General features: G+C 40.6%; 1 protein-coding gene across 6 annotated transcripts in view; it reads left to right on the plus strand.

Annotated features, from left to right (window-relative positions):
* Positions 1-909: 909 nt before the first annotated feature.
* The window catches only part of ANO5 (anoctamin 5), a 63,543-nt gene continuing 48,425 nt past the window's right edge, over positions 910-16,027 (plus strand). For 5 of the 6 annotated variants that reach the window (XR_014796038.1, XM_084896013.1, XM_084896011.1 and 2 more), the window contains exons 1-4: positions 910-1,322; positions 6,570-6,616; positions 10,082-10,129; positions 12,761-12,802. Coding sequence is in view for 5 of the 6 variants with exons in the window: in XM_084896013.1 (XP_084752139.1) it covers positions 1,283-1,322; positions 6,570-6,616; positions 10,082-10,129; positions 12,761-12,802 (177 nt within the window). In the remaining variant the exon portion in view is untranslated. The remainder of the gene's footprint in view (positions 1,323-6,569; positions 6,617-10,081; positions 10,130-12,760; positions 12,803-16,027) is intronic. The other variant, XM_084896012.1, reaches the window with a different exon arrangement.

Genomic DNA, 16,027 nt, shown 5'->3' on the forward strand with positions numbered 1-16,027 from the left:
GGCAGCTGTTATGGTTTCAACCACACAGAAGGAATCCAGAGGGACCTGTGAAGAGGGGGACCATTCACCCTGCTGGGAAGCTGAGGTGCTCAAGGCACTGAGACCCTTTAAGCTGGGGCAGGGCCCAAAGTCACAAACCCTGGTGGTGATAGAGGCTACATGTTCAACACTTTAGGCCAGTGCACTCCACACCACTGCTCACAGCATCCCTAGGAGGTGGTACTGTTTTCCTCCTCATTTTAGAATAGGGCAGCTTATAGAAACTTGGCCAATGCCACCCTATTTTTAGGGAGCAGAGGCTGAATTCAAACTCGGCGGGGGGGGGGGGGGGGGGGGCCGGGAAGGATGACATTCCCGCAACCTTATCAGACCAGAGATTTGTTGCAGGTCCGAAGCCAAGATCATACCTGAGCGCGTGCGGGGGCCAGGCTGGAGGGGGGCGGGGGGGGGGGCTGCTAGAATCTGGGCGCGCTGGCCTTAAGGGGGAGGGTCCCCTTAAGGAAGGGGGTCTTTTTCTCACCCGACAAAAAAACAATCCCCCAACTGGGAGCGGGCTCCCCGAGCGAGGGCCGCGGCCGAAGGCGGAGGGAGGGCCGGGCAGATGGCCGAGGGGAAGGAGCAGCCGGCGGGTGGGCAGGGAACCGAGGAGGCGGGTGAGGAGGCGGGTTGGGAGGCGGGTTGGGAGGCGGTGACGGAGCCGCAGAGCCTGCAGTCCTGGTCGTCGTGGGCCCTATGGGACGAGCAGAACCTGTTGAGAGTGGAGCTGCCGGGCCTGGGGGGCCCGGAGGCGTGGGGCCCCGGGGTGGGACGGGAAGCCCCTGGCCCAGGGGAGGCGGGGCCGAGGCCGAGAGCCAGGGACGGTCGCGGCCGAGCGGAGGGGGCGGGCGCCCGGCCTGCGCGGCCGGGGGGCGGGGCGGCGGCCGGGCCGGAGGTCGCCGCGGTGCTGGGCGAGCAGGAGAACAGGGTGATCAGGGAGTGGTACTTGGGGGAGACCCAGAGGCGCGCCCGGGAGCGGGCGGGGAAGGCCCCGCGGGACGGCACCCCGGAGGACGAGCCGCTGCAACCCCTGAAGAAGAAGGCCAAGTACCCCGAGGTCGCGGGGCCGGCGGAGTCCCCGGGGTGGTCGCCCTGGGAGAGCCCGACCCCCCGGAGCGACCTCCTGACGGGTGACTCCACGGATCAGTTGTTCCGGCGGCCCAAGTTCCGATTCAACGTCCAATCCTCCAAGGCTCTCCACCCTCAGTCGGACTCCTCGCTCAGCATCATCAACGAGCTGGCCAAGATGGGCGACCCGGAGGTCCTGGAGATGGTGAAGGAGGAAGGTAGGGAGCCGGCCGAGGGGGCGCGGGAGGAGGGTCGGGCTCTCCCCTGGGAGGGGAGGGGGGGGGGGGACGACGACGTTGGCGGCCCGGCTGCCTGGAGCCCAGGGACATTCATTCACCCAGGGATGTGCCCTGTGCAAGAATGGGGACTGCAAGACCCTGCCCTGGGTGGATGATGGGTGAGTGGCGCCCCAGGGCTTTCTCCGCTGCTCCTGCAAGCCCGGACCTGGTTCCCCCCGTGACCCCCTTCCTTTTGCACCTCTGTGTGCGCCCCGAGGAGCCCGGGGAAAATAAGCACCCAGAACAGAGTCTCCTACAGGGACCCTTGGCTTAGGGTGTATGACCTGGGACCCTTGTGTGGGTGCTTTTGCCTCTATTCGCCCGATGGCTGCTGGAGCTTTGTGGTGCTGGTTATAATTACGGGAGAGGCAGGCACTTAAACAGGGCTGTACCAGCAGCTTTCACTGAACCTTCGGTGGAGAAATATTTGCTCATTGTTTGCTAAGGCCTTTGCACTGACCCCATACCCTGTGGATCTGTTTTACTTTGGTGCACACCTTTTTTCTAAAGAGTCACCTGTTTTCTGAGACTATCTCCAAGGACGCTAAGTTCCCTTGATGACAGTCTGTTTTCTGGTCTTGTGTAGTGTTAGATCTAAACGTGGACACAGCCCTTTTAAGTAACAGGACATCTATGCAGTCTTACTAGTTAGTCTTTAAAGGCACCAAGAAACAATGTATTGTTGCTTCTTCCTCCTCCACTTTCTTAACAGTTTTGTTAATACAATTTATACACTATAAAAGTCGTCCATGTAGAGCTTACCATGCAGTGGTTTTTGGCATATATTCACAGAGTTGTGCAATCATCACCATAATCTAATTTTAGAACATTTTCATCACCTCAAATAGAATCATCTTAGGAGTCACTTTCCATCAACCCCCTTCCTCTTATTCTGTACTCCCAGCCTATGGGCAGCCACTCATTTACTTACTATATAAATGTATATAGCAAACATAATCAATAATAATAAAAGTGTAATATGCTAATTAGACCGGATGTCCTTTCCCAGGACCTGCTGGATGAAGCCAGGGCTGCAAAAAAAAAAAAAGCCTGGTCCCAGTGCCAGAGGGAAGCTGGTGCAGGCAGTCAGGGGAAGGAAAGCCTACTCTTGCAGGAATTGCATGAAGTGTGATCATGTAAACAGATTCATATGATATGTGGCCATTTGTAATGGGCTTCTTTTTCTTATCTTAATGATTTTGAAGTTCACCTATGTTGTAACCTATGTCAGTGCATTATTCCTTTTTATTGCCAAATAATATTCCACGTTTTATTCATTCATCAGTTGGTGAACATTTCGGTAGTTTTCACTTTTTTTTTTTTTTTTTTTTGCTATCATGAATAATGCTATTATGAATGTTTATGTACACGCTTTTCTATGGCATTGTTTTTATTTTTTTTTCGGTTATATAACCAGGAGTGGAATTGCTGGATCATGTGGTAGCTCTATAGTGAAAATTTTGAGAAACTGACAAACTATTCCAAGTGTCTGCATCATTTCATAATCCCACTAGCAATGTATAAGAGTTCTAATTGTTCCACATACTGGTACACACTAACATTTTTATTATCTGTCTTAGCTATCACCTTCCTAGTGTGTGTTGAGTGGTATCTCAATGTGGTTTTGATTTGCTTTTTTTTTTTTCAATGATTCATGTGTCAAATATCTTTTCCATTGCTTACTAGCCACTCACATATCTTCTTTGGAGAAATGTCTGTTCAAATTATTTGCCATTTTACAATTTTGTTATTTGTCATTTTATTATTGCATTGTAAAAGTTCTTTGTATATTCTGTATATATAATTTGTAAATATTTTCTCTAATTCTGTGTGAAGCAACTACCCCCTTTTAAGTAAAAAAAAATAATAATTTAAGGATAGAGGGAAATAAAACAATGGAAAACTTTTAGCTTTGACTAATGTCTTTGCTAAATGATGCAATATATTTATTTGTTAGTAAAAATGATTGGTGTTCAGTAATGCAAAAGAAATCAAATGACTTTTGAATGTATAAAATTGGGGTCCCTACCTACCAGTATATTTGTTTTTTAAATGTATAAGATAGTCAATAAAATAGAGGTCCCTATTTTTATTGAATGGTTTTCTCCTTTGCTGAGAATTACTTTTAGTTGTAATTCTAGTAATTCAAAAAACTTTGCTTACTGGAATGTCATGGTGCAGCTTGAGTCTGTTCAAGGAAAGTTTTAGAAATTTTCCAAAAAGTATTTCAGTTTGTTGTGTTTTTTTTTTTTTTTTTTTTTTTTGCAAAGGCCTTTGTAATTTATATTTCCTCTCATAGTATTTGAAGCTTGGCCTCTAGTTTGGGTGGAGATAGAAGAGAATATTGATATGGAATACCATATACACTTGATGGTTGATTCTGATGACTGCACCTGCCCAAATTTCTGTTGCCTGTTTTATTTATAGATCCAGAATCCAAGTACTACAGGAAGGTAGTGTGGATTGGTGAGGTCCAGGCCACTCAAATGACACTTATTTTTCTAAATGTTTTTCAGTATGTCAATTATCTTGCTGGGTTGGCTTTATTTCCCATTATTAAGGCCTCTGTTATTACTAGGGTTGTATGAAAAGTGCATTGCAGTGAGGATGTATTTAAAAAATATAATTACAGTTGACATTCAATATTATTTTGTATTAATTTTAGGTTTACAGATTAGTGGTTAGACAATTATATATTTTACATAGTGTTACCCCCTGATAGTTTCAATACCCACTTGGCACCATACATAGTTATTACAAGAATATTGACTATATTTTCTTTATATCCCCATGACCATTTTGTAACCACCAATCTATACTTTTCTCTTCACCTTTTTCACTCAGTCCCCTAACCTCTCTTGCTTCTGGCAACCATAAGTTTGTTCTCTGTATCTGTGAGTCTTCTGTTTTGTTTGTTCATTTAGTTTATTCTTTAGATTCCACACATAAGTGAATCACATGATAGTTGTCTATGTCTGATTTATTCACTTAGCAAAATAGCCTCTAAGTTCATTCATGTTTTCACAAATGGCAAGATTTCATTCTTTATCATGGCTGAGTAATATTCCATTGTATATATGTACCCACATTTTTACACACTTGTCTCTTGATGGGCACTTTGGTTGCTTCTGTATTGTGGCCATCATAGATAGTGCTGCAATAAACACAAGGGTGCATACATTCTTTCAAATAAGTGTCTTTGTTTTTGATATATACCCAGAAGTGGAATCCTGGGTCATAAGGCAGTTCCATTTTTAAATGCTTGAGAACCCTCCATATTGTTTTTCATAGTGGCTGCACCAATCTACATTTCTTCCAACAGTGCATGAGGGTTCCCTTTTTTCACTTGTTTGTTGGTTTATTTTTTTAAATACATTTTTATTGATTTCAGAGTGGAGGGAAGTGGGGGTGGGGAGAATGAGAGAGAGAGAGAGAGAGAGAGAGAAGGATGATGGTGATGAGAGTGAATCATACATTGGCTGTCTCCTGCACACCCCACGCTGAGGACCAAGCCTGTAACCTGGGCATGTACCCTAACCTGGAATGGAGACATGACTTCCTGGTTCATAGGTGGATGCTCAACCACTGAGCCACGTGGGTGTGGTGGAAAAGACAGTTTTAAAGTTGAATGTAGAATTGCTTGCATCTTTTTTTTATTATTATTATTATTGATTTTTTTACAGAGAGGAAGAGAGAGGGATAGAGAGTTAGAAACATCGATGAGAGAGAATTATTGATCAGCTGCCTCTTGCACACCCCCTACTGAGGATATGCCCACAACCAAGGTACATGCCCTTGACCGGAATCGAACCCGGGACCTTTCAGTCTTCAGGCCGGCGCTCTATCCACTGAGCCAAACCGGTTTCGGCTGCTTACATCTTTACAACCATGTTAAACATTGTATTTAACCAAACCATCTATCATTTGATAATATAAATATTTGATTGCATATACAGTTGATCCTTGAACAACATGGATTTGAACTGTGTGGGTTCACTTATGAGTGTATATATTTCAATAAATATTGCCAATGTATTTTCCTTATGATTTTCCTAATGTTTTCTTTTTGTTATCTTAACCCTATATAATAAAAGGCTAATATGCAAATAGATCGACAGCAGAATGACTGGTCGCTATGACATTCACTGACAACTAGGGGGCAGACACTCGATGCAGGAGCTGTTTCCTGGTGGTCAGTGTGCTTCCACAGGGGGAGCACAGCTCAGCTAGAAGCCAAGCTGCTGTGGAGGCCTCTCCTGCCTCCACAGCAGCATAAGGATGTCCAACTGCCAGCTTAGGCCTGCTATCCATGGGGATTGGGCCTAAGCTGTCAGTTGAACATCCCCCGAGGGCTCCCAGACTGCGAGAGGGTACAGGCTGGCTGAGGGACTTCCCCCTGCCCCTCATGCACTGAGCCTCTTAGTACAAAATATGTGTTAATCACTGTGACAGGCTTCCTTTAACTGGACTATTAGCCAGTTAAATTTTTGAAGAGTTGAAGTTATACAAAGACTTTTGACTATGGGGGGTGGGTGTCAGTGCCTTTAATCTCTGCGTGGGTCAGTGTACTTTTATTTAATACAGCTGGAAGGAGGGTAAACTGAGAAGATCATTTGGTAAATGCAAGGTCTATTTTTGGGCTCTGGGTCTTCTGGAGTGTGTATTCTTAGTAATGTGCTTTCAGCAACAACTTAGAGCTCAGTCTTTGGGCTGACTTTACTTTTAGCTCTTATTTTATGATTCTTCACAATGATATAAGCCATTATATCCTACATATAATATCCTTTATGTCTCTGGTTTCTAGAACATTAAATCTCACATGGTGAGAACTAAGAGATAGCAATGGACACCCCTCTGGGATATTTTCCTCTCAGCAGTTTTGTGCCTATGTATTTAATAACTGCATTTATCAGAGTTAAGTTTATTTCTTGGTAGGTGCCATTATATTCTACATATTGGCATTTTGTGTTTTTCTCCTAGATTATATAAAGTTTTGGGCACTGATTTGTTTTGGAGGCTGTTTTGAACAATTTAGATCGAGGAATATTTGGGGTATTTTTTTTTCTTTGAACTTTTTGTTTGATTTTTGAATTCTTGTTTTCTCTATATGCAAACTCAGCATATTCTGATCAATTGGCCATTTACCATGTTTTGTTTTATTTTTTTCCCCTTTCTTATTTAATTTAGAAAGAAGACTCAAAAGGGACTCAAGCTTTGCTTTAGAAATGAGTGAGGTAAGTTAAATATATACTAGCAGCCTATAAGGCAGAATGAGAAACCAAGACGAGGTTAGAAATGCACTTTATATGAATGCTTTAGATCTTTGTTCTTCAGGTATTTACTCATACTATATTCTTTCTATTTTTGTCCTCTCACCTGGTTATTTTTTTTTTATTAAGTAAAGCAAATACCATGTTTTATGCGGATCTAATGTTGGGTCTTTCTAGCTGTTACAAGGGAGCAAACACAAGCTTGGATTACAATATATTCAGCATCAGAAAAGACAGTTTTAGGGTTTATCAATGGAAAAGGCAGGTACTATGAAAATGTGTCTCTCTCACATATTCATCTGCATGGAATCAGTGGAGATAATGGGCAGTCTGGCTTTCACTCTCACTAGTAGTAACCAGGTGCTCAATTCATGTGTGCTGGGTTGTTGTCAGAGATAGCCTGGTGGAAAGCCATGAGTTTCACCATTACTGTCTAGAAGGAGAGAAGCCATCCCCACACCACTCCCTGCCGTGGTGACAGTGGAAGCCAAATAGGGAGCAGTAAGGAGGCATCCTTCTAGACAGGTTGGGATCAGTGAAGGCCTAAGGGTAAACTTGAACTTCCATCCCTCCCCAGTAGTAATGAGAAACCATTCCACCAACCCTTCAGTATCCACAGAGGTGAAGAAGGTAACCTAGAATTTTACCCCAACCAGATTGTAAGGCATCACTCCACTTATCCCATCAGTGTGGTGTCAGAGAAGACTTAGTAGTAAGTCTTCAGTTTTAGTAAAGCAGGAGATTTAAATAAAATATATAATCTTATACCACAATGCCCTACAAATTTAGATTTCTGTAGAAAAACCACATATAATACCAAGAACAGGAAAAACATCAACTTGAATGGGAAGAGACAAGCAATAGATACCAATGTTGCAGTGACACAGATATTAGAACATATCTGATTAGGATTTTAAAGCAACTATCATCCAAGTGCTTTAGTGACCAATTTTGAACATTCTTCAAACATAATAAAGTAGAACATCTCAGCAAAAATATAACAGAAGTTTAAAGAAGAACGTATAGGAAATTTTAGAATTGAAAAATAGATAAGTGAAATTAGAAGGGGAAAAAAAAACTCAACAGAGGTGGAATGGATAGAAGAAAAAAAAAATCACTGAATTTGGAGATAGAATAGAAATTACCCAAGCTAAACAGAAGAGAGGGAAAATTGAATAAAATGAACAGAGCCTCAGGCACCTATGGGGCTATACCAAAAGATCTTATATTGGGTTACTGAAATCCCAGGATTACTGGAAATAGCTCAATTTGTCAAAAATACATAAGCCTACAGATTAAAGAAGCTGAAGGTACTACAAACAGGATAAACTCAAAGAAATTCACATCAATTGAACTAAAACTGTTTCAGAAAACTAAATATAAAAAAAATTCTTGAAAACAGTGAGAAAAAACACCTTAACTATAGAGAGAAAGTAATTAAAAATTACAGTAGCTTTCTCATCAGAAGCCCAAGGAAGTGCTACAATTGTTTTAAGTGGTCAAAAAACTGCCAAATCCAGAATTATATAGCCAATGAAAGTACCCTTTGGTATCAATAGTAAATCAAGACATTCTCAAAAGAAGGAATACTAATGAAAACTTTTACCAGCACAACTACCCTAAGTTTGGCCAAAGTAAGTTCTTTAACAGAAATAAATGATAAAATAAATATTGTGACATGGGAAAGGAGTGGGGGGAAAGCAGGAGGAGTAGAAATATGACTAAATACAATAGACTTTCTCCTCTGAGTTTTCAAAATTATGCTTGACAATTGCAGTAAAAATATTTAACAATTTCTGATGTTCTCAATGTATACAGGGAAATAGTTAAGATAATAATAAAGAGGTTCGGGAATATAAATGGACATTGGGTTATATACTTCATTGATAGATAAAATATACATACTGTGGGTTGTGACAAGTAATGTATATATAATGTATTGTCAAAACCCACCACTTAAAAAACTATATGGAAAGTGATACATTCAAAAACTGCTTAGATAAATCAAAATGGAATTATTAAGAAAGTTCCAATAATCAATAGGAAGTTTTGCAAAATAAAAGAGAGAAATATAACAGAGAACAAACAGAAACCAAAACAAAAAATAAAATGTCAGAATTAATTCGTAATTAAATAAATGCAGTCTAAACACAATAATTAAAAGACAGATTTGCAAAGAGCATTAAAAACATGAAAGTTAAATGATTAAAAACATTATGACTGAAAATATATACAAACATTAATAGAAAGCAGGAGTGCTAAATTAATATATAAAGTATACTTTGTAGCAAAGAAAAATACCATGGAAATAGCAGGACATTATAGAATCATTATATTGTAAGTGTCTATCCAACATTAAGAAACAGGTAAGTTATATGTACCAAGTAATAGCATCATAATATATGAAGCAAAATAATAGGATGGAAAGTAATACACAAGTCTATAATTCAACTGGACACTTCACTCTTTTCTCAACAATAGATGACACAACTAAAGAGAAAACCAGCAAAGATATAGATTAACTTAATACAGTGGTTGGCAAGCTCATTAGTCAACAGAACTGCAAACTGCAGTTTGCCAACCACTGACTTAATATATCAAGCTACAGGATATAATTGTCATTTATGGACTACTCCATTTGACAGCAAGATAATACACATTCATTTCAAGTACTTATGGAGCATATACCAAGATAAACCTCAACAAATTTAAAATAATTTATCATAGAGTGTGTTTTTTTAATCACAATAGAATCAAATTAATCAGAATGATAACAGGAACATCTCCAATAATTAAAGCTAAACAACATACTTATAAACAATTCATGGGTCAAAGAAAACACAAAACAAAACATTGAACTGAATAAAAGTGAAAATGCAACATAGTAACATTTGAGGGTTGTATTCAAAATAATACTGATAGAATCACATATGAGTGAAATAGGATTTTGAGTATTTATTTACTTAGTTTTAGTCTTCACACTCTCTCAGTAATGTCATCAAATGTTTGAAAGGCCTAAAATAATCAATTGATTCTGCCTTTTGTTTTGGTCCTGTTGAGAATTCAGCATCATTAAAAGAATAGAGATCCTAATTCTTTGTAATATAGTGGTTCATAACCATTTCTTGTGTCTCAGGTGTTGTTTTTTCCTATGATTTGATAAAGATACCTCCGAAATTCTCATTTCCTCTCATGCTCTCTCTCTTCATACACACACACATACACATATATATACCCACACTTGCATGAATACACATGCACATGTATACACATATATAAATACAGTTTGCATTTAGTTTCAGAGCTCCCCTGAATTGTAGGTTTAGTATTTCTGCAGAAAGAAGCTAGAGCTTTTGTTGCTGAACATTATATGCTCCCACTTGCCTCATGATTAACAGCATTGTATCTTCCTTATGGTGCTAATTGTAGAGCGCGAGCAACAGAGAGACCAGCCGTCTCCTCAGTGAAACAGGAGAGGTAGGTAATGATCAGTACTATACTCTCTCTCTCTCTTTTATTTTAAATTAAATTATTGTGATAAGCCGTGGCTAGTTTGGCTCAGGGGATAGAGTGTCAGCCTGCAGACTGAAGGATCCCAGATTTGATTCCAGACAAGAGCATGTACCTTGGTTGCAGGTATATCCCCAGTAGGGAGTGTGCAGGAGGCAGCTGATTGATGTTTCTAATTCTCTGTCCCTCTCCCTTCCTCTCTGTAAATTTATTGGAGAACATTGGTTATAAGATTATATAGGTTTCAGGGGAGAAACCGAGATGGCAGCATAGGTAAACACCTACACTACTGCCTCACACAACAACTTCAAAATTACAACTAAAAGACAAAATGGACATTATCCAAAACTACAGGAAGGCTGGCTGAGTGGAAATTCTACAACTGGAAGGAAAGAGAAAAGCACACCAAGACTCAGAGGAGCTGCAGGAGGCAGAGGTACTGAGATGCGCACGCGGAGAGGACTGGCAACTGAGTGTGCGGCTGGCTTTCTCAAGCAGGAGGGAGACAAAAGCTCCTGACTGTGCTGAACTCCAGTTCCAAGCAAGAGTCTGGGGACCCAGACTCATTCAGGGAGAAAATGGACTGTCTGGCAATGGACAGAACTTGAGGGTGGCTTTTTCTCAGAGGTGCTTGCAGTGATTACCACAAGACACTGAGACACAGGGGCCTATTAGGGAAGGGCTGACAGGAAACTAATGCTGTCTGCTCTGTCCTAAGACTCCACCCCATCCACACTGAGCAAAGAGGCTTTTTGAAAGTCTTGTCTCATAAGGATGTCTCCAGCACAGAAGTTCTTCTAGTATAGACATAGTTGATCCTCACAGCCATTTGGCTGGGAGGTCAATTCCTTCCAGTGATATCAACAATAATCAAGGCTTACCTACAACAACACTGTGCACACAGCCCACAAAGGGGTGCACCAAGAGTGTCCATCTCAGGAGACTGAGTCACTGGCCCTATAGAACATCTACCACACAAAGCCACTCTATCAACTCAGGGAAGCTGCCAAAATGTGGAGACAAAGAAACAGATCACAAATGAAAGAAATGGAGGAAAATAAATTACTGGATATGGTTATAAGGTTTTTCAAGAATTTTCTAGAAAAGGCTGTTAAATTTAGCAAGACCCTTGAGAATATGAAAAAGGACAACTAGAAATTAAGCATACACTGACTGAAATAAAAAACATTATACAGAGATCTAACAGCAGACTAGAGGATTGCAATAATCAAATCAAAGATTTGAAATATAAGGAAGCAAAAAACACTCAACTGGAAAAGCAAAAAGAAAAAAGAATCCAAAAATATGAAGATAGTGAAAGGAGCCTCCGGGACAACTTCAAGCATACCAACATCAGAATTATGGGGGTGCCGGAAGAGAAAGAACAAGATACTGAAAACCTATTTGAAGAAATAATAACAGAAAAATCCCACCACCTGGTGAAGGAAATAGACTTATAAGTCCAGGAAGCATAGGAAACCCCAAACAAAAGGAATCCAAAGAGGACCACACCAAGACACATCATAATTAAAATGCCAAGAGCAAAAAATAAAAGAGAGAATATTAAAAGCAGCAAGAGATAAACAGTTACCTACAAGGGAGCACCCATTCCATTGTCAGCTGATTTCTCAACAGAAACTATGCAGGCCAGACAGGATTGGCAAGAAATATTCAAAGTGATGAATAACAAGAACCTACAACTAAGATTACTCTACCCAGCAAAGCTATCATTCAAAGAATTGAAGGTCAGATAAACAGCTTCACAGATAAGAAAAAATTAAAGTATTACATGAAATACTGAAATGCATTCTTTAAGAAGGGGAAGAAGAAGAAAAAAGTAAAGATAAAAATTATGAACACATACATATCCTTCAACAAGTGAATCTAAAAATCAAGTAAATAAAAAAATCTGATGAACAGAATAAACTGGTGAATATAATAGAATCAGGGGCATAGAAAGGGAGTGGACTGACAATTCTTGGGGGGAAAAGGGGTACAGGGGTGCCGAAGAGACTGGACAAAAATCATACACCTATGGATGAGGACAGTGGCAGGGAGTAAGGGCAGAGGGTGGGGTGGGAACCAGGTGGAGGGGAGCTATGAGGGGGAAAAAAGAGGAATAATTGTAATAATCTGAACAGTAAAGATTTATTTTTTAAAAAAGATGATGTAGGTTTCAAATGTTGATTGCTTTTTTAAAAATAAAGACATTTTTAATGGGTTTTGGAGAGAGTAAGGGAGGGAGGGAGAGAGAGAGAAAAGAAGGGAAGGATAGAAATAGAGAGAGAGAGAGAGAGAGAGAGAGAGAGAGAGAGAGAGAGAGAGAGAGCCCTCCTTGCAGCTAAGACCTAGCCTCTTCCCCTGTGACAGCTAGCTGTCAGTCTGGTCTCTGTATCTATTACTCTGTTTCAATTTTATTTCTCTAATTTGTTCATTAGATTCCATATATAAGTGAAATCATGGGGTACTTGTCTTACTCTGACTAGCTTATTTCCATTAAGCTTATACTCTCCAGGTCCCTCCATGATGCTTGTGATGTTTGAAATGTTTCTCTTTAATCCTGGGCAGGATTTGTTAACTCTGTTGATTGCTTCACAGCCTGCAAAGAGATACAACTTGTTCCTGAGGCGACGTCTTATGGTAAAAGCAGTGCTGAATGCTGCTGCTTATGCTTGGATAGCTGCAGTGATAGTCTAAGTCATTTTTATCCGAAAGAATTGTATTGATTTTGGGGTGTTTGTTACTGATTCCTCTTCCCTGGGCAATTGAAGTTTTAGAATGGTGACTATTAATTTTTTTTATCTGATTAAAGCTATGGAACCTCTTCCTAAAAATGTGTATGCTTATCATATTCTATCTAATAAAATAGTAATATGCAAATTAACCATCACTCTGCTATACCCACAAGCCATGCCCACCAGCCACCCCCCACCAGCCAATCAGAGCAAGTATGCAAATTAACCCCAACCAAGATGGCTGTGGCCACAGAGAGCAGGAGGGAGGCTTGATTTTCCCTGGCAATGGAGGAAGCCAAGCTTTCCACACACCCTGGCAGGCCCAGGCCTCCACTCAAGGCTACAAAGTTTCAATTATAGAAGATACATAAATTCCAACAGAAATAGCTGCCACCACGGAGCAAGCAGGAAGCTTGGCTCTGCTCCAGGCTACAAAGTTTCAATTGAAGAAGATAAATAAACCCCAGATACCAGAGCCTCTGCTTGGGTTGCTGGGGGGCATAACTGGCCTGCAAACCACCATAGGCCCCTTGTCCAGCCCCCCCATGCCCCAAGGGAACCCCCACCCTGATCCACAACACCCTTCAGGGCAAACCAGCTGGCCCCCTCCCATGCAGCAGGCCTCTATTCTATCTAATAAAAGAGTAATATGTAGATTGACCATCACTGCAACACACAAGATGGCTGCCCCCATGTGGTCAAAGATCCTGCCCCATGTGGACACAAGATGGCCAGCAGGAGAGGACAGGTGGGAGAGACCAGGCCTACAAGGGAGAGCAGTTGAGAGAAACCAGGCCTGCAGGGGAGGGAAGTGGGGGCGATCAACCCTGCAGGGGAGGGCAGTTAGGGGTCACCAAGCTGGCAGAGGAGGGAAGTTGGGGGCAAACAGGCTGGCAGGGGAGCAGTTAGATAGCAATCAGGCTGGCATGTGAGTGGTTACGGGGTGATCAGGCTGGCAGGCAGAGGCAGTTAGGGGCAATCAGGAAGGCAGGGAGGCGAGCAATTGGGAGCCAGTAGTCCTGGATTATGAGAGGGATGTCTGACTTCCCATTTAAACACGATCCCACTGGGATCGGGTCTAAACGGACAGGCAGTCGGAAGTCAGACATCCCTCAAGGGGTCCCAGATTGGAGAGGGTGCAGACTTGGCTGACAGACACCCCTCGCTCCGTGCAAGGAATTTTGTGCACTGGGCCTCTAAAAAAAATAAACACACACACACACACACACACACACGCACACACGGTACATACATATAATTTACATACTATTTCAGAACCCCATTCAGAAATCCAAGTCTCTGAACTTCAGAATAATTTCCTAATTTAAAGAAAATGTCCAGATTTATAAAAAGGCTCATTATATATAGGCATTTCTAAGAGCAAATCAAATATAAACACAAATTCGTACACACACTGCAAAATATCTTAATGTCATGTCTTTGGCAAAACAAAACAATGATGGGTTTTAATAGTATCTGGTTATATATAAAAAAATTATCAGGTTTTTCTGCCCCAGTGGCTTCAACTAGTTTTTGTTAACAGTGCTGACAAATACCTCATGGTGATTTATAAGGCTACAAGTGATTTTTCCTTAACTTGAAAATGTTTACAGTTTATAGTCAGGGCACAATATAATGACAGAAGTTTGGGTTTCCCCCATGTAGCCTTTGGCTTTCAGTAGAAGGGAAGTATACACTGAGTGGCCAGATTATTATGATCTCTGTACACATAATAATCTGTCTACCCAGTGTATATCCTATATAATAAAAGACTAATATGCAAATTGTCCCCTTGACCAGGAGTTCAACCAAGCAGGCAGGCTGTCCAACCACCCATGTCCCCTCCCCTGGCCAGGTTGGCCAGACCCACCCATGCATGAATTCATGCACCAGGCCTCTAATACACACACACACACACACACACACACACACACTCACATACACACACACTGAGTGGCCAGAGTGACCAGATTACTATACGTTCAGATATCAGAATAATCTGGTCACTCAGTGTATATACCCATTTTGACTGAACCCTCAGGAAAATAATGGGAGTCATTATTTTTGTAGCTACTTGTTTATTTCTTAATAGTTAAATACTCTGTGATTTTTACTGATTTCTATATGCACATTTTCTGTTACCAGAACTCAGAATTCTCCATGGACCTAGATTTAGCTTTTCAAACAGTAAGAGTACCTTTAAATATATGTTGTTTCCTTTTATAAAATACCATGCAAAATAGCTGTCATAGATTTAGAGAAAAATGATTATTGTTTTTCCCTTCTATTTTTTGTTTTGATTATATTTATTCTAATTAATTATTTTGGCCCAGTTAGCTTCCACGAGTTTCAGTGAATTTCATGTTCATACTATGATTTACAAAAGAGTTTAAGTGGTTTATTTTGTTTACTTTTACTTTTTTAGTGATTTATAATCAGTGTATAAGATAACAGTTTGAGTTTTCTCAGGTATTTTTTTTTTTTACTTTCTTTTCAGAAATGGGAGATGATTATGTAATTCTTTTGAGGCATAGAGAACTTAGACATAACATTTGAGTTACTTTTATATTTAATTTTTAGACTCCCTAAATATTTCTGTTAACCTATTTTTCCACTCATTTCCTTCTATGCATTGGAAACTACTTATTTTCAGCCACATCAACTATGTGTTCATATAGATAAAATGCAATTACTCTGTTCATAAAACACAGATCATACCTGAAATTTTTGTCTTATTTGCAATGAGTGGTCTACACTCGTTTCTTTATATGGCCTGACTTGACTGAAAAACAGCATAGAGCACCATAAAATAAACTCAAGCTGATATAAACACCAGTGATGAAAATTTTAAAAATCTAGTTCTTCTTTCACTGGTTAGATAGAAGAAAGTTGTCTATATTATAATTTTGCATCACAGAGTTACATCACTGACATCCACTGCCTTATCTGGTTGCATCATTCTAAGTATTATATGGGGCTATTCCAAGTATTACATAAAAACTATAAAGAGAATTAGTCAAATATGAAGTTCCTTCTCTCTAAAGCTCTCTAGTGTCCTTGTGGTTTTGAAAGGGAAGGCACTAATGAACTATACAGCATGTGAAACTTGAATTTGAAAGTTTGATTATTA

This window comes from Pipistrellus hanaki, assembly GCF_964339955.1.
Source record: "Pipistrellus hanaki genome assembly, chromosome: 9".
NCBI classification, from domain to species: domain Eukaryota; kingdom Metazoa; phylum Chordata; class Mammalia; order Chiroptera; family Vespertilionidae; genus Pipistrellus; species Pipistrellus hanaki.